The sequence below is a fragment of the Nerophis ophidion genome, linkage group LG15 (assembly GCF_033978795.1).
Source record: "Nerophis ophidion isolate RoL-2023_Sa linkage group LG15, RoL_Noph_v1.0, whole genome shotgun sequence".
NCBI lineage: Eukaryota > Metazoa > Chordata > Actinopteri > Syngnathiformes > Syngnathidae > Nerophis > Nerophis ophidion.
The window spans coordinates 16,386,718-16,406,360 of NC_084625.1; the positions used below are offsets into that span (position 1 = coordinate 16,386,718).

Consider the following 19,643-nt stretch of genomic DNA (forward strand, 5'->3'; position numbering starts at 1 on the left):
TAATATATATATATACATATGTATATATATATATATATGTATATATGTAATTTATTTTACTTTACAGTACTCTATGTTCAAATTAACTTTAAAATTAATTCACTTTAAGGTAAATTAATTGAATTAAATTTACTTTAAATTTACTTTACTTTAGGTGGATTAATAAAATTGTCTTTAAAGTAAATTTATTTGATTTAATTTAATTTAACTTTAATACAAATTTAATTTGCTTGAATTCAAAATATATTACTTTAACTTAATTTGATTTACTTTGGTTCACTTTACATTAAAATGATTTATATTTACTTTATTTTAAATTACTTTACATATAATATACTTTAAACTAAATTAATTAAATCAAATTTATTTTAAATACATTTATTTTAATTGTGTTTACTTTAAAGTTACTTAAAGTATATACATGTATATATATATATATATAGTATATTTATACATATATATGTAATTTATTTAACTTTACAGTACTCTATGTTCAAATTAACTTTAAAATTAATTTACTTTAAGCTAAAGTCATTAAAAAAATTTACTTTAAATGTATTTTATTTTAGGTAGAATAATAAAATTGTCTTTAAAGTAAATGTATTTGATTTAATTTAATTTAACTTTACTTTAAATTTACTTGACTTTAAGGTAAGTTAGACAACATACACACCCTAGGGCCAATTTAGTGTTAATTTACAGTACATTAGTACATTACTTTAACTTAATTTACTTGAATTTAATTTACTTGAATTTACTATCCTTGAATTTAAAATACATTACTTCCTCACCTCCCAGCAGGTGGAACAAGGGGATGGGTCAAATGCAGAGGGTAATTTCACCACACCTAGTGTGTGTGTGTGTGTGTGTGTGTGTGTGTGTGTGTGTGTGTGTGTGTGTGTGTGTGTGTGTGACTATCAGTGGTACTTTTACTTTACCTTAACTGAATTGAATTTAACAGTAATTGCGGTAGAAAATGGAATGATGAATGGCACTTTACATTAAAGTTATGTTTTTATTTACTTTATTTAAAAACACTTTACATTCAATATTCTTTAAACTAAATTAATCAAATGTAATTTTAATTTAATTCAAAGTAAATTAATTACATTACATTTATTTTAATTTAATTTACTTTAAAGTAAATTAATTAAATTCACGTCACGTCTACTCAATTCAACTATAATACATATTTAATACAATTTCCATTGCATTATTCATTCCTATTGGGTCCACACCACTACTCAAATTGTATGCAGGAAAAAAACCTGTAACTTCATAATTACTCTGCCAGCCATTTTAACCATGTAAATATGACATTATTTTGACTTAATGATGATATAAGATTGGCTGACCAGCAGCACGGCGAAGGAGGTGAGATGGTTGCATGTGCAGGTTGTCCCCCAGGAAGTGGAGTTCACCACAAAGCAGCCTGCCGAGCTCCAACCTCCTGCACCGCCTACATTTTAAAAATATACCATATATATCAATATTAACCCCTTAAAACCACCTTAAATGTACAACATGTGGGTGTTTACTGTACCGTTCCCGGTGAAGTCCCAAAACGCACAAGTTACCTCATAGTTGGCCTGACACCAGCAAAAGAGGAAAAGAGAATGTCGAGTTTCGGTGTCAGGATAAAAGACTTTGATGCACGCTTACGTGGACAGGATGAAGGTTCTGGATGGTGAAGCTCACGTTTTCAGTCAGGTTGCTTACGGACAAATTGGCGACACTGGACGCCAGAACCGGGCTGACCACAGTCTGTTTGTTCAACGTGTTGTCCTGTAACAAACCAAGTCTGTTAGCCTAGTCCGGGGGTTAGCCTAGTCCGGGGGTCAGCAACCCTCTTGAAAAAGGATTGAAAATGGAAAAAGATGGGGGGAAAATAAAAACAAACGCAACAGTGTGTTTACATGTAAAATCTTCATCTCCTTCTTTGTCTCAATTTTGAACACCAAACGTTTTATGCTGTGCGTGAATACACATATGTGAGCTTTGTTGATGTTACTGACTTGTGTGGAGTCCTAATCAGCATACTTGCCAACCCTCCCGATTTTCCCGGGAGACTCCCGAAATTCAGTGCCCCTCCCGAAAATCTCCCGGGGCAACCATTCTCCCGAATTTCCCCCGATTTCCACCCGGACATTATTGGGGGTGTGCCTTAAAGGCACTGTCTTTAGCGTCCTCTACAACCTGTTGTGACGTCCGCTTTTCCTCCATCCAAACAGCGTGCCGGCCCAGTCACATAGTGTATGCGGCTTACATATACACATTTGTGTATGCGAGGCATACTTATTCAACAGCCATACAGCTTACACTGAGGGTGGCCGTATAAACAACTTTTAAAACTGTTACAAATATGCGCCACACTGTGAACCCACACCAAACAAAAATGGCAAACACATTTCGGGAGAACATCCAAACTGTAACACAACATAAACACAACAGAACAAATACCCAGAACCCCTTGCAGCACTAACTCTTCCGGGATGCTACAATACCAAACCCTGCCTCCCCCCAACTCCCGAATTCCGAGGTCTCAAGGTTGGCAAGTATGCTAATCAGGCATATTTGGTCAGTGCATGACTGCAAGCGAATTGATGCCAACATGCTATTTAGACTAGCTGTAAGTACATATTGCATCATTATTCCTTGTTTGTAGCTATATTTGAGCTCATTTAATTTCCTTTAATTTTATCCTCTTTGTATATAATTTAGTTTTGCGTGTCTCATGACACATCATCTGTATGTAATATTGGATGCATTTCTGATAGTTGTTTGTGCGCCATGTTGTTCCAGACCACAGCAAACATTACCTAGCTTGCGAAAGGTTGTAATAAATGCATTAAAAGTTTCCTTTAACTTGGAGACACACATCTATACATTTAGCCATTGAAAGCCAGTCATTTCCTTGAGTTATCTCACTTTCTGAGTAGCATCTGCTTTACTAATAGTTTCTAATGTTGTAAGAAAGTGTAGAATAAATATTAAATTTCACCATTTCTGTCAATGAAGATTTGCTTCAGCCTGTGACACAGTCATTTTGATAGTAGGCTTTAATAGCTAATATGGACACTTACATCATGTGTTGCCTTCATAAAAGACTTATATACTGCCTTTCAGTTTTTGAGGTTCCAGACAGATTTGTTTTTTGTATTTTTGGTCCAATATGGATCTTTCAACGTTTTGGGTTGCCGACCCCTGTCCTAGTCTGGGATTTTAGATCTACATTCGGATGAAGCACCTGGAACAAGATGGGTTTGGTGTAGAAGGTGAACTGGACCCTCTGGACCTGCATTTTCTCAGCAGAATTCAAGGCCCCAGCGAGGGAAGACGGTAAGTACACGGACCCCAAGATGGAGTCCCTTCTCCTGGATTTAGACCTGCTGGTAACGCTGAGCTGCAAACACCAAAGGATGAACGCACAGGAAGTGGTTTTGGTGGTTGTGTTTGGTGTCTGAATTACCTCAACATCCTTAGTGTTGTAGATGTGGACAAACATTTCTGGAAAGTTGCTGCCGTCCACTTTCTGCACCGCCAGAACAAGTGAACCAGAGGAGAGGACCACGGACACGTCGCTTACGACCAGCTTCAGACCCAAGTCCTCCACTAGGCGAATGATCCTGCAGAGAACACATGGAGGAATCCATACCAGATAACGGGGACATGTGAAATTCACAAAAATGTGGCCAATTCCGTCTTTCTTTGGGGAATCTGAATTTGGATTTGTTCCTCGCGTCCAAAAAAGTCATATTGTAATGTTTGACCAGGCGTTTTTCTTATCATTAACTAATACAGTCCGTCCTAACCATTGTTGGGCCACCAAAAAATATATTGTTTTGTCCTGAAGTCAAGTGTTAATATTCTATACTAGAGGTAGGCGGATAGGCAATTATATCATCCGCAACTGCATCATCAAAGTCGTCATCCACCCGCCCTCCACCCGAACCAACATTTTATCAGAACCGCAATCGCCCGCCCGTTGAAATACATCAGAGATTGGCCACCTTTACTACTCAAAGAGCTATTAAAACCCGTTTCACAGAGTAAAGGAGACTTTGGGAGCCGCTAACGTCCTCGCGGATATCCAATAGTGTTCATCCTGATGACAAGAATAAGGGCGTGCTGTGAAGCCATTGCCTTTGACACCTTCAACAACATGTGCGAACCGATTGTTAGTCCATCAGCATGCTGTATGCAGCTTCCTCAATCACACGTACAAGATTGAAAGGCATACTGGGTGATACAGAGTACACTGATGGTTGTGGTATAAACAATTTTAACACTCTTAGTAATGTGCGCCACACTGTGAAGCCACACCAAACAAGAATGACAAACACATTTCGGGAGAACATCCTCACAGTAACACAACATAAACACAACACAACAAATACCCAGGAATCCTTTGCATCCGGGGTTTGCTGCTAGCGGGGTGTATAAAATAGTCAGGATTTGTCATGGATGCAAAGGATTCTGGGTATTTGCTGTGTTGCGTTTATGTTGTGTTACTGTGAGGATGTTCTCCCGAAATGTGTTTGTCATTCTTGTTTGGCGTGGCTTCACAGCGTGGCGCATATTACTAAGAGTGTTAAAATTGTTTATATCACAACCATTAATGTACTCTGTGTCCCCCAGTATGCCTTGCAGTCGTGTGCGTGTGTCTGCAGAAGCCACACACAACATGTTGCTGGACTGACAAGCAGATCATACATGCTGTAGAAGGCGACAATGCCAATGGTTTCATAGCACGCCCTAATACTTATGACTGGGTGACTGCCGGCAGTCATTCTAGAGAATGTTTGCGTCTTCTTCACTTTGTGACACGGGTCATAAATGGCTCTTTGAATGGTAAAGGATACCTATCCCAGAACCATGTATATCAAATATTTCCGAATGGTTCAACCGCCACCCGCCCGAATCTAATTAAAATCTATTTTTTCGTCATGTCAACCGCCCGACCCGCGGTTTATCCGCGGACTCCGCGGATGAGACCGCAAACAGCGCATCTCTAGTCTATACATAATTATTTGATAATATTTTATTATTAGTGACTGCAATGCTTTAATTTGGAGCTAAAGTTGTTTATATTTAGTGTATGCTGTATCGTAAAGAGCAGTCAGATAATGTCATTTCCGCTAAGTTACTTCTTGTCGGTTGACTTCCGGTATTCGTTCGAAAGCAAGTCATACATGTTACGGTCTTCTGTAGTAATTTCTGTTGCCATCCTACACAAAGCGGCGAAGAAGCAATGCCGTAAGTTGTCTTTAATAAGTTAACAACATGTCAGACACGTTAAAAAAGTGTAATAGTGCCGATATGTTGAATATAATTGTGGAATTGGATACAATGTGTTGAAGTCATTCAGGCAGACGGGAGTCTCCCTCTGCTGGACATTTTTGGACATCACCGTTACATTTTATATGTCATCTAGGACCAGGGGTCGGCAACCCGCGGCTTTGGAGCCGCATGCAGCTCTTTAGCGCCGCCCTAGTGGCTCTCTGGAGCTTTTTCAAAAATATATGAAAAATGGAAATGATGAGGGGAAAAAAACATATTTTTTGTTTTATTTTCGTTTCTGTAGGAGGACAAACATGACACAAACCTCCCTAATTGCTATAAAGCACACTGTTTGTATTAAACATGCTTCACTGATTCGAGTATTTGGCGAGCGCCGTTTTGGCCTACTAATTTTGGCGGTTCTTGAACTCACCGTAGTTTGTTTACATGTATGACTTTCTCCGACTTTCCAAGACTTGTTATATGCCACTTATTTTTCTGTCTCATTTTGTCCACCAAACTTTTAACGTTGTGCTTGAATGCACACAGGTGAGTTTTGTTGATATTATTGACTTATGTGGAGTGCTGATCAGACATATTTGGTCACTGCATGATTGTAAGCTAATCGATGCTAACATGCTATTTAGGCTAGCTATATGTACATATTGCATTACTATGCCTCTTTTGTAGTTATATTTGAGCTCATTTAGTTTCCTTTAAGTCCTCTTAATTCAATTTATATCTCATGACACTATCTGTATGTAATATGGCTTTTAATTTTTTGCGGCTCCAGACAGATTTGTTTTTGTATTTTTGGTCCAATACAGCTCTTTCAACATTTTGGGTCTTGGACAAATATGTACAGAGGCAATAAGTGTGTTTGTGTCTCTTTGTTCTTTTCAGTTTATCACCATATTGTGTATGAAGTAAAAGGTCAAGCTTACAACGACGCTCTCTTCATTGACTCCGGTTTGGCTTGGTGTTGAGTTGAGTGTTGAGTCTTAAGAGAACACTAAAAATATGTTTCTCTGTGGTCCGTAAATACTTGCCAACCTTAAGACCTCCGAATTCGGGAGATGGGGTGTTGGGGGCTTGGTTGGTGGGGTGTAGTTGGGAGGGCGAGATTTGGGGGGGCGGGCAGTATACCCCTTCCCATTGGAGCTGTCTTGGATGAAATTAAATTATTTTTTTCCAATCATTTTGGAACTTGCAAGCGTATTTCTCCTTCTTACTCTTCGTTGCCATGTCTCTTCTTTGTTCTTCTGCTTCGTCTCCTTCTTGTTGTGTGTGCAGTTGTGCACTGAGCTCCAAAAGCCGTAGATGTTATTGTAGCATCCCGGAAGAGTTAGTGCTGCAAGGGATTCGGGGTATTGTAGGTGTGGATGTTCTCCCGGAATGTGTTTGTCATTCTTGTTCGGTGTGGGTTCACAGTGTGGCGCATATTTGTAACGGTGTTAAAGTTGTTTATATGGCCACCCTCAGTGTGACCTGCATGGCTGTTGACCAAGTATGCATTGCTTTAACCCGTGTGTGTGTTTGTGTGTCCATGTGTGTGTGTGTGTGTGAGTGATTGAAATTACCGTTATCATTAAACCAGTTAAAAAAATCATACAACGTGTCAGCATTTCTTGACATCTTCGAGTAAAGACTATAGTTAAACACGTCCAACGCTACATTACTACGTGACTGGGCCGGCACGTTGTTCATATGGAGGTAAAGCGGACGCCTGGACAGCATGCGGCTGTTAAGGGGTAAAGGTTTCAGGCGAGAGAGGACGCTCCCAACAATATCCACCCGGACAGCAATATTCAACGGACCAACGGAACTACATATGTGCAGCCCTTTGAGACACTAGTGATTTAGGGCTATATAAGTAAACATTGATTGATTGATATATATATATATATATATATATATATATATATATATATATATATATATATATATATATATATATACATATATATATACATACATATACATATATATACACACATATTTACACATATATATATATATGTGTGTATATATATATATGTGTGTATATATATACATATATATACACACACATATATACACATATATATATATGTGTATATATATACAGATATATACACATATATATGTATATATACATATACATATATATATATATATATACACATACGTATATACATATATATGTATATATACATATACATATATATATATACGTATATACCAGGGGACATTGATATATATATATATATACATATATATATATATACATTGATATATATATATATATATATACATATATATATATATATATATATATATATATATATATATATATATATGTATATATATATATATATCAATGTCCCCTGGTCTAAGTAATATGCAACGATAATTATTTGACAGTCCCTATTTATTTACAAATATGATGTTTTAGACTTCAATATTAAAAACTTTGAGACACTTCCTATGTTAACTAGCATGTGTGCTATTGTGTGCTTAGCCGTTGTGTAACTGCAAGCTCCTAGTAGCATATCACCTATCATGTTTGCCTCTTAATGACTTGACTAAAGCAAGTATTTATCGATTTCAAACTTATTAAATAACAATAATAATAATGATGATTGTGTATATATATATATACATATATATATATATATATATATATATATATATATATAAATAATAGTAATTTATATGTACATATACATATATAATACAATATGAATAATACAATGAAAGAGCAACCATGTGTCTATATTGGAGGACATTTAAATGTCAACACGCTGCTTGTATCGGAGATTTTAGACACAAGCCGATAGTTTTGCTGATATCAGACCGCTATTTATATCAGATGGGGACACCCCTAGTTGAAAGGGTGGCAACCCCCACATTAGAATGAGTACCTGTTGGAAGACGCTGACAGGACTCGTGGGTCAACTTCCATCAGCTGGCTCACGATGCTGATGGCTTTCCTCCCCACCGCCTGGGAGACGGTTGCAGCATCCAGAAGTTTCTCCAGCTGCTCGACCACGTCCGCGACCTGCCGCGCCAAACACATAAATATGTAACCTCCCCTGCTTCAGTACCTGTAAAGAAGTGGTCCAGGCAGTCGCTACCTGCGAGGAATTAAGCTGAGATCCGTCCTGAGTTCTTTCCAGAAGTTTGTCCATTTGCTCCTCAGGGGGGAGTTTTGTCCCAGGAGATGCAGAAGAAGTCACTATGGTGCCTTAGTGTGGAGCAAAGTGATAGAAGTTTAACTTTACCACAAATGCCATTTGTGTCAGAGGTCTCAAACTCAATTCTGGGTCTGGGTGAGGCTTCACTTCAGAACCAGGTTTTAACCATGTGACTACACTTGTGACTAAACTACTTCTGTAACCAGTTATTTACATATCATAAATGCAGAATTCGAGTTTAAAAAAAAATGTATACCGTATTTTTCCGACTATAAGGCGCACTTAAAAATCCTTTCATTTTCTCAAAACTCGACAGTGCCCCTTATAAACCGATGCGCCTAATGTACGGAATAATTCTGGTTTTGCTGACCAACCTTGAAGCTATTTTATTTGGTACATGCTGAACAGATAATTGTGACCAGTAGATGGCAGCCACACAGAAGAGATACATATAGACTGCAATATGACATACTTGCCAACCTTGAAACCTCCGAATTCGGGAAATGGATGGGATTTGGTGGTAACGGGGGTGTACATTGTAGTGTACCAGAAGAGTTAGTGCTGCAAGGGGTTCTGGGTATTTGTTCTGTTGTGTTTATGTTGTGTTACGGTGCGGATGTTCTCCTGACATGTGTTTGTCATTCTTGTTTGGTGTGAGTTCACAGTGTGGCGCATATTTGTAACAGTGTTAAAGTTGTTCATACGTCCACCCTCAGTGTGACCTGTATAGCTGTTGACCAAGTACGACCTGCATTCACTTGTGTGTGTGAAAAGCTGTTGATATTATGTGATTTGGCTGGTGCGCAAAGGCAGTGCCTTGAAGGTTTATTGGTTTATGTACCACTCCGTACTGTGGCGTTTTTAAAAGTCATACATTTTACTTATTGAAACCGCTATTACATTTTAAAGCATTCATCGGCATCTCCACTTGTGCCTGTAAATCGCCCAAAAATTTGGTACACATTTTAAGGTGACGGAGGAGTATACGCGTGCAAAATTTGAGCAGGATTGGTTCGAAAAAGATACCTGCCATCAAGCAAGACGTTACTGAGTGAACGTCTAATGATGAGTACACATCTGTGTTCCCACATCTGTGTTCCCACAGACTGTGGCAATTTTTTGAACTAAATCGCAAGATGGATCACATCATGGAGAAGTTTACTGAAAAGGAAGATTGAATTGAATTTGAGAGAGCCGGCATGGACTCAGAACAGACAAGTCATTGTTTTGTCTGTTTGCGAAAAACAAACATCCTAATCTACGATTTGACTCCCTCGAATGGCCTTGACGCTAGGACCAGGCTGTTCTGAAACACACCCCGAGGACACCTCAATGATGGACGCTTTTGACCTCCCTCCCTTCTGAACAACACCTGGAGTCGAACTTTTTCAGATCGGCCTCAGTCGACAAAAATATTACACCATCACACCCAAGACAATTGGGCACACACGCACACACCTCCCCTCCAACACCACACGCCTTCACCACCGCTTGTTTTTCCCCTCGGAGCCTTCCAGGGCTCCAACCCCCCCTCTGTGCGAGTTGTCGTGATTAAATGTAACGTGTTTATGTGTGCATTGCAAATGAGTTTTTTTCCCTTGGACTCAGCCTGGACCCCATCCGTGGGTCCAGCCTTTGACTAATACTTTTATAGGGACGGCGTGGCGCAGTGGGAGAATGGCCGTGCGCAAAAGTAATCAGAGCAAAGGGTGGCTAATTTGAAGAAACTAGAATATAAAACACGTTTTCAGTTTTTCCACCCTTTTTTGTGAAGTACATAACTCCACATGTGTTCTTTCAGAGTTTCGATGCCTTCAGTGACAATCTACAATGCAAATAGGCATTAAAATAAAGAACATGCATTGAATAAGGAGGTGTGTCCAAACTTTTGGCCGGTATTGTATATCGAATGTTTTATCGAACGCAATTTATATTGATATCGATTATGTGTCGATTGCGATATATATTGATATTGTTTAATTGGCCCAGCCCTACGACAAAACAAAAAATATGCAACAATTTGATGTTTTTTTAATAAATATACATGAAGAAGTCAAAATGTATGTATATTTATTAAAAACCATGAAATTGTTGCATATATATATATACGGGGACGGTGTGGCGCAGTGGAAGAGTGGCCGTGCGGAACCCGAGGGTCCCTGGTTCAAATCCCACCTAGTACCAACCTCGTCACGTCCGTTGTGTCCTGAGCAAGACCCTTCACCCTTGCTCCTGATGGGTGCTGGTTGGCGCCTTGCATGGCAGCTCCCTCCATCAGTGTGTGAATGTGTGTGTGAATGGGTAAATGTGGAAGTAGTGTCAAAGCGCTTTGAGTACCTTGAAGGTAGAAAAGCGCTATAAAAGTACAACCCATGTACCATTTATTTATTTACTCTTCCCCCCTTCCCAAATATCCCCTTTTTCCCACCTTTTTAAGGAGCGCCGTAAAAATGGCTGATCCGTTGGCGGTCCCGTCTTGTCTCCCTGTAACGTATGTCTGGACTGTGCCGAAAATGTACTTTTTCAGTTCTTATGTGTCTTGTGCATGTTAAGAATTGACAATAAATAATCTTGACATCTTGAGTAAGTGTAAAACATTTTGAAGAAAAAACATTAGGAGTCATAAAGATGTCCAGAATTGATTCTCACCAGCTGTTGTTATGGTTGTGTTGTCGTTTTTCGCCGGAAACGTCAACAGGATATGTGAAGGATCATCGCTTAAATTGGCGCCGTTGTTGAGGTTAGTCGTCATGTCGGCCATGATGAGCGGGGCTGAAGGAGCCACGTCGTTACTGGACGTGGTCGCCAATGTTTGGCTGTCATCGGGAAGTGTTGAGTTGTCTTGCGGTCCTGGTCGCTTTGACGTGGAAGTGGCGTTTAAGTGTGTCGTGTGTTCATTTCCAGTGCCGTTGGTCACATGGTGCTCTGTTACGGTGGTTCCGTTAGGAAGAGGTGCCGTTGAGTTAAATGTTGCATCATGGGAGGAAAGTGTAGTAACTGTAGTGACCGGCGAGTCGTCAGGAGATGTTTGAGTGGTCACAGCGAGGGGTTGTGTTGGGTTTTGATGCGTCGTGATGTCAGCGAAGGCAGCGCCGGCTGAGATGTCCGGATCGGTGGCGGCAGTGGGCACGGCTTCGTGGACCGCGGGAGGAAGCGTTAGTGATGGGGAGCAGCTGTCAGCCAGGAGCACCGCGCGAGTCTGGTTGGTCTCACTGAAGGAGAAAACACGCACAAGTCGAGTCAAATGATGCATTATGTGCAGCTGAGATAGGCTCCTGCACCCCCCCCCACAACCCCGAAAGGGACAAGCGGTAGAAAATAAATGGATGGATGGAAACACAAAGAGTGTCTCCCGATGTGTGTGTCACTTTAAGAATGTATACATCCACACAAATATATTTTATTTTCAATCTATTTTTGGTTTTGTCATTTGATTGCATGCAAATTATTTGTACCTTTATTGTTAGGGCTTGGAAACAATTACCATACCCAATAATAGTTCTTTTAAAAGTGCCAAACTTGACACCTCCGAATTCGGGAAAAGGGGGGTTGAGGTGGGTGGGGTTTGGTGGTAGTGGGGGTGTATATTGTAGCTTCCCGGAAGAGTTAGTGCTGCAAGGGGTTCTGGGTATTTTTTCCATTGTGTTACGGTGCGGATGTTCTCCCGAAATGTGTTTATCATTCTTGTGTGGTGTGGGTTCACAGTTTGGCACATATTTTTAACAGTGTTGAAGTTGTTAAACGGCCACCCTCAGTGTGACCTGTATGGCTGTTGACCAAGTATGCCTTGCATTCATTTGTGTGTCTGTAATTAATGTGGAGCTGTTGTTTTATTTTGAAGGTGGTATAGATATTTATTTTTGTACTTTTAAAATGTTGACGCCAGGAATGATAGCTGATACTGTTTATGAGCCATCAGAGATCTTAATAAACAAACAAAGAAACTATTAATTGTATTTGCAGATCAAATGTAGTGACTTTTTTAATCCAGCGGATTATGAAGTGTCAGAACAGGTAATGAATGTGCCATACACTCACCGAGCCATGTTTGATGTGTTTTTTGAACATTTTTAGGAGCTAAACCAGTCGCTTTTTTAGTTCATAAAGGAAAAAAACAAACAAAACAAAAAAACGTCTTCCCCAGGCTTCACTACACATGTTAAAATGGCGCCAGGGGCCTTGCCAACTATTCGTCATTTAGCTGTAAGTCTGATCATTTTGTTTTATTTTAGAGAATATGCTAACCAAGCATGATGTGAGTGTAATGTTAGCATTGTGGCTAACATGGCTATATGCTAATGTCGCTGACGTTAGCTTGGAAAAAGTTGGACTAAGACGGGGGTCAGCAACCCGCGGCTCTTTAGTGCCGCCCTAGTGGCTCCTCGGAGCATTTTAAAAAAAGGATTGAAAATGGACAAAGATGGGGGAACATTTATTTTTTATTTTTAGTATGTTTTTTGTTTGAGAACAAACATGACACAAACCTTCCTAATTGTTAGAAAGCCCACTGTTTAATATGTTGGCGAACGTCGTTTTGTCCTACTAATTTCGGCGGTTCTTGAACTGACCATAGAGTGGACTGTGATGCAACAGTTTGTTTACATGTAAAATCTTCCACTCCTTTGTTTCATTTTGTCCACCAAACATTTTATACTGTGCGTAAATGCCCAAATGTGAGCTTTGTTGATGTTACTGACAAATTTGGTCAATCCATGACTGCAAGCTAATCAATGCTAACATGCTATTTAGGCTAGATGTATGTACATAGTGCATAATTATGCCTCATTTGTAGCTATATTTGAGCTCATTTAATATTCTTTACTTTTATCCTCTTTGTATATAATTTAGGTTTGCATCTCTCATGACACATTATCTGTATGTAATATTGGCTGCATTTCAGACAGTTGTGTGTGTGCCATGTTGTTCCAGACCACAGCAAATATGACCTATCTTGCCAAAGATTGTAATACATCCATTAAAAGAAGACAAGCTGGGTTTCCTTTAACTTGGACACACACATCTATACCTTTGGCCATTAAAATTCAGTAATTTCCAGGAGTTATCTCACCTTCTAAGTAGCCTCTGATTTACTAATGGTTTCTAATGTTGTAAAATTGTGTAGAATAAATATTAGATTTCAACATTTCTGTCAACGTAGATTTGCTTCAGCCTGCGACACATAGTCATTTTGATAGTAGGTTAATACAGTGGTTCTCAAGCTTTTTTCAGTGACGTAACCCCCTGTGAATTTTTTTTTAATTCAAGTACCCCCTAATCAGAGAAAAGAGATAAAGATGTAAATGTCATCAGTTTCTGATTTATTAAATTGTATAACAGTGCAAAATATTGCTCAATTGTAGTGGTCTTTCTTGAACTATTTGGAAAAAAAGTTATAAAAACAACTGAAAACTTGTTGAAAGATAAACAAATGATTCAATTATAAATAAAGATTTCTACACATAGAAATAATCATCAACTTAAAGTGTCCTCTTTGGGGATTGTAATAGAGATCCATCTGGATTCATGAACTTAATTCTAAACATTTCTTCACAAAAAAATACATCTTTAACATCAATATTTATGGAACATGTCCACACAAAAAATCTAGCTATCAACACTGAATATTGCATTGTTGCATTTTTTTCACAGTTTATGAACTTAAATTCATATTTTGTATTATATCAAAAAATATATTTATAAAGAATTTTTTAATTGTTGCTATTTTTAGAATATTTAAAAAAATATCTCACTTCATTATAAGACTTATATAAGACTTTTCATTTTTTGCAGCTCCATTAGTTTTTTGTACTTTTGGTTCATTATGGCTCTTTTTAACGTTTTGGGCTGCCGATCCTTGGACTAAGTGCACAAACATGTGGATGAACACAGGAATTAGCCTTAACGCTCCAGACACGCAATAATTAATTAAAAGCATTTTCAAACTGTCCAAATTCCAGCATCAAGGCCAAATATTGGACAAGACACTATTGTGGCACCTCTGAGACTTAAAAAAAAAAAAAATCTCAACCCCACCCTCCTATTGTTTACCTGAATCTCACCTTTTTTGTAAGGGGCGCCGGAAGTTGGCAGACCTGTCAGCGATCCTGTTCTGTCTCCCTGTAATGTCTGTCTGATCTTGAATGGGATTCGGCTGAACATTTTAATTTCCCCTCTGGGATTAATAAAGTGTTTCTGATTCTGATTCTAGATCAAAATTGTTCAAAAATACAATATATTTTTTTTGTATTTTGTGTCCCATTTGTGCATCTAAGTTCAAACTAACATTATTATCTTTTGTTTTAAGGCACACTGTGTTGTAGTCACCATTGGAGTAGAGCCGTGTCATGGCGGCAAATGTCCGACATCAGCAGGGCATGAGCGGACCAGCTCAGGTTGGAGGCCAGCAGGCGATGAAGAGGCACGCCGGGGGAACCACACACCCCTGGACATGTGAAGGCAAGTGAAGTGAATTATATTTATAAAGTGCTTTTTACATAGTGAAACCAAATATCTAAGTTACATTTAAACCAGTGTGGGTGGCACTGTGAGCAGGTGGGTAAAGTGTCTTGCCCAAGGACACAACGGCAGTGACTAGGTTGGCAGAAGCGGGGATCAAACCTGGAACCCTCAAGTTGCTGGCACGGCCACTCTACCAACTGAGCTATACCACCCCATCAGTAAGATATGTAACTGAAAACACGCCATTATGTTCTACATATACATATATATATATATATATATATATATATATATATATATATATATATATATATATATATATATATATATATATATATATATATACATATATATATATACATATATATATATATATATACACACATATATATATATATATGTATATATATATGTATATGTATATATATATACATATATATATATATATATACATACATTTTACTTATGAGGCGCTTTTCTGGGCACTCAAGGACACTGTACAGAATCAAAACCATAAAATCAATTGGATAAAAACAACAACAACAGTGAATAAGCAGTCAGGAATAGGTGTGTTTTGAGTCCTGATTTAAAGAGGGATATTGAGTCTAAGTCAGGGGTCGGCGAGCCGCATGCGGCTCTTTGACCACTCTGGTGTGGCACAGCCGCTCAGCTGTAAACTTGCCCACCTTCCCGAATTCACCAGGAGATTTCTGACCTCAGTGCCTTTCCCTAAAATTGTCTGAGGTTAGCATACTGCGATTTTCACTCGAACAGCAACATTGAGGGGCGGGCCGTGGTGGTGGTGTCCATTACATCTTCTTATACATGTAGTTGTGCCCGCTGTTTTACAACACTATGTGCGTGCCGGTTGGTCACATATTGTGTGAAACCTCAATTACAGTCCTCAAGCGATTGCAAGGCATACTTGTGCAGCAGCCATGCAGGTTACACTAAGGGTTGTGATATAAACAACTTCAACACTCTTACTAATATGCGCCACACTGTGAACCCACACCACACAAGAATGACAATCACAAATTTGGGAAAACATCCACACTGTAACACAACATAACAAACACCCAGAATCCCATGCAACCCTGACTCTTCCAGGCTACATTATACACCCTACCCCCCAACCCCGCCCACCTCAACCAACGCAGGAGGGGCAGGGTTGGTGCTAGCGGGGTGTATAATGTAGCCTGGAAGAGTCAGGGTTGCATGGGATTCTGGGTATTTGTTATGTTGTGTTTATGTTGTGTTACAGTGCGGATGCTTTCCCGAAATGTATTTGTCATTCTTTTTTGATGTGGGTTCACAGTGTGGCGCATATTTGTAACAGTGTTAAAGTTGTTTAAACTGGCACCCTCAGTGTGACCTGTATGGCTGTTGAACAAGTATGCCTTGCAATCGCATATGCGCGTCTGCAGAAGCCACATACAACACGTGACCTGACTGGTAAGCTGTTTGTACAAGTTGTGGAGGGCATTAAAGACAGTGCCATCGTAGCACGCCCTTATATTTGTTGAATGGGTTTTACTCAGCAGACGTCCGATGGAATAGTCGTCCTAAAACCCGTGAGTCTCTTGGAGAAATCGGGAGGGATTGTATGCGTGATGCTAATAAGGGGCATTCATATAAAACCCACTGGCCGCACTAACATCAAATCTTCATATTTAATTGTGGGCCGCGTGTCTGAGACCCCTGGTTTATACATAGCACAAAGCAAAAAAAACCTCTTTATACAGTGTTATTTCATTATAAATTTCAAGAGTCTTGTGGCTGCCATTATTTTGTGAAACGGGTCAAAATGGCTCTTTGATTGGTAAAGGTTGCCGACCCCTGGTCTAAGTTATATATACACACACATATATATATATACCCATGCGTGCCAGCGCCGTCTGACCCGTGACGCCTGCGTAACTTCCAATCAGCTCCTTCAGGAGAGGCCCGAGCGAGCAGCCATCAACCGGTCCGGACACTTCCACGATCACCATGCAGCTGTTCAACCTGCAAGGACAGCCCCTTTTTAATCGTATCACACACACACACACACACACACACACACACACACACACACACACACACACACACACACACACGCACACACGCACACACGCACACACAATGCTCCATACCTCTGATGGGTGCCATCACATTCCAGGTGAACACCCTGCAAAACGAAATTTTACTCAGTTAATTTGGAATTTGATAAAACGTTAGATATTTGTTACAAAACGACCTGGAAGTGCTGTTGTATATCAGGGTAGTCTTTACACCTGCAAAAAACGAATAGTGGGATTGTGTTAGCACTCAAAATCCTTCAAATTGTTACTCATTGATTATACAGAAACTCTGAAAACATACATTTTTTTCCAATTTTATTTATAATAGCATAATTTACATTGGCGTGGCATGTAGTAGGAAGAATAGCTTGTTGTTCCATTGTAATTATGTCAACTGTAATATACAAAACCCCAAAACCAGTGAAGTTGGAATATTATGTAAATGGTAAATAAAAACAGAATACAATTATTTGCAAATCATTTTCAACCTATATTCAATTCAACAGACTGCAAAGACAAGATACTTAACTGGTAAACTTTGTCATTTTTTGCAAATATTAGCTCATTTGGCATTTGATGCCCGTAACATGTTTCAAAAAAGCTGGAACAAGTGGCAAAATAGACTGAGAATGTTGAGGAATGCTCATCAAACACTTATTTGGAACATCGCCACAGGTGAACAGGCTAATTGGGAACAGGTGGGTTCCATGATTGGGTATAAAAGCAGCTTCTATGAAACAAGAGGTTGGGCGAGGGTCACCACTTTGTGAACAAATGCGTTAGCAAATTGTTTCAGAACAATTTTTTCAACCAGCTATTGCAAGGAATTTAGGGATTTCACCATTTACTGTCCATAATATCATCAAAAGTATCAGAGAATCCGGAGAAATCACTGTACGTAAGCGGCAAGGCCGAAAACCAAAATTGAATGCCTGTGACCTTTGATCCCTCAGGCATCATAAAGCGACATCAGTGTGTAAAGCATATCACCACATGGGCTCAGGAACACTTCAGACAACCACTGTCAGTAACTACAGATCGTTGCTATATCTGTAAGTGCAAGTTAAAACTCTACTATGCAAAGCAAAATCCATTTATCAACAACACCCAGAAACACCGCCGGCTTTGCTGGGCCCCAGCTCATCTAAGATGGTCTGATGCAAAGTGTAAAAGTGTTCTGTGGTCTGACGAGTCCACATTTCACATTTTTTTTGTAACTGTGGACGTCGTGTCTTCCGGACCAAAGAGGAACAGAACCATTCGGATTGTTATCAACGCAAAGTTGAAAAGCCAGCATCTGTGATGGTATGGGGGTGTATTAGTGCCCAGGGCATTAGTAACTTACACATCTGTGAAGGCACCATTAATGCTGAAAGGTACATACAGGTTAAGGAGCAACATATGTTGCCATCCAAGCAACGTGATCATGGACGCCCCTGCTTATTTCAGCAAGACAATGCCAAGCCACATTCTGCATGTGTTAAAACACCATGGTTTCATAGTAAAAGAGTGCAGGTACTAGACTGGCCTGCCTGTAGTCCAGCCCATTCTCCCATTGAAAATGTGTGGCGCAATATGAAGCGTAAAATACCACAACGAAGACCCCGGACTGTTGAACAACTTAAGCTATACATCAACCAAGAATGGGAAATAATTCCACCTGAAAAGCTTTACTGAGTGTTGTTAAAAGGAAAGGCCATGTAACACAGTGGTAAAAATGCCCCTGTGCCAACTTTTTTGCAATGTGTTGCTGCCATCAAATTCTAAGTTAATGATTATTTGAAAAAAAAATTGAGTTCCTCAGTTGGAACGTTAAATGTCTTGTCTTTGCAGTCGATTCAATTGAATATAAGTTGAAAGGGATTTGCAAATCACTGTATTCTGTTTTTATTTACACGACATACCAACTTCACTGGTTTTGGGTTTTGTAGAAATATAGGCCATGTTTCACAATTGTCATTGTTTTGTTTTTTTTACTGATTGGCACAAAAAGTGAGTCATCTGTGGACTAACAGCCTCTCAAGGTCACTTAACTTTAATCCATCATCAATAAAAATGCAGGAATCAATATTTTTGTTGTTTGTGTACAATTTGGAAGTTGTGAAAAACTTACCCTGACATGGAGCTACATGGAAGCCTCGACAACTAAAGAAAATATTTGTAAAAACAAAATTAAAAATGTATTATTAGTACATATATTTCAATATATATTTGATTTTTTATCAGCAACAAAAAAAGAAGGTATATTCCGCAACATGCCACACATGTGTGCAATTCCACCCTCAAACCAGCAGATGGTGGTAGAGCTACCTTTAAATACAACAATATAGCCGTTTTTCACCACATTGTGCTTCTAATATTGCGATTTAATCACATCGCAGATTTATGGGGACATTTACTTTTTTTTTTTTACATATTCTACAATTTTTATGTCTTAAATTAAATATTTTTACGCATAAAAATATAAAGCATTGACCACTAACCTATCAGAGCATGCTGTTCAGTATCGTGGCCACTGATTGGCTCAGCCTTAGGAAGCATTACTATATTGCAGGGGTCGGCCAACTAAAATGTTGAAAGAGCCATCCATCCATCCATTTTCTACCGCTTATTCCCTTTTGGGCTCGCGGGGGGCGCTGGCGCCTATCTCAGCTACAATCGGGCG

At 39.1% G+C, this 19,643-nt stretch overlaps 1 protein-coding gene across 1 annotated transcript in view; it reads right to left on the reverse strand.

Moving 5' to 3' along the window:
- The window catches only part of adgrg2a (adhesion G protein-coupled receptor G2a), a 28,181-nt gene extending 9,029 nt beyond the window's left edge, over window positions 1–19,152 (reverse strand). The window contains exons 1-13 of the mRNA XM_061922450.1: window positions 19,092–19,152; window positions 17,155–17,191; window positions 17,051–17,085; window positions 16,795–16,922; window positions 14,781–14,898; window positions 11,106–11,668; window positions 8,397–8,506; window positions 8,184–8,320; window positions 3,470–3,626; window positions 3,248–3,403; window positions 1,663–1,785; window positions 1,544–1,589; window positions 1,356–1,459 (exon numbers count right to left, since the gene is read on the reverse strand). Of these exons, the coding sequence (XP_061778434.1) occupies window positions 1,356–1,459; window positions 1,544–1,589; window positions 1,663–1,785; window positions 3,248–3,403; window positions 3,470–3,626; window positions 8,184–8,320; window positions 8,397–8,506; window positions 11,106–11,668; window positions 14,781–14,898; window positions 16,795–16,922; window positions 17,051–17,085; window positions 17,155–17,191; window positions 19,092–19,099 (1,722 nt within the window). The 5' untranslated portion in view covers window positions 19,100–19,152. The remainder of the gene's footprint in view (window positions 1–1,355; window positions 1,460–1,543; window positions 1,590–1,662; window positions 1,786–3,247; window positions 3,404–3,469; window positions 3,627–8,183; window positions 8,321–8,396; window positions 8,507–11,105; window positions 11,669–14,780; window positions 14,899–16,794; window positions 16,923–17,050; window positions 17,086–17,154; window positions 17,192–19,091) is intronic.
- Between the last annotated feature and the right edge of the window lie 491 nt (window positions 19,153–19,643).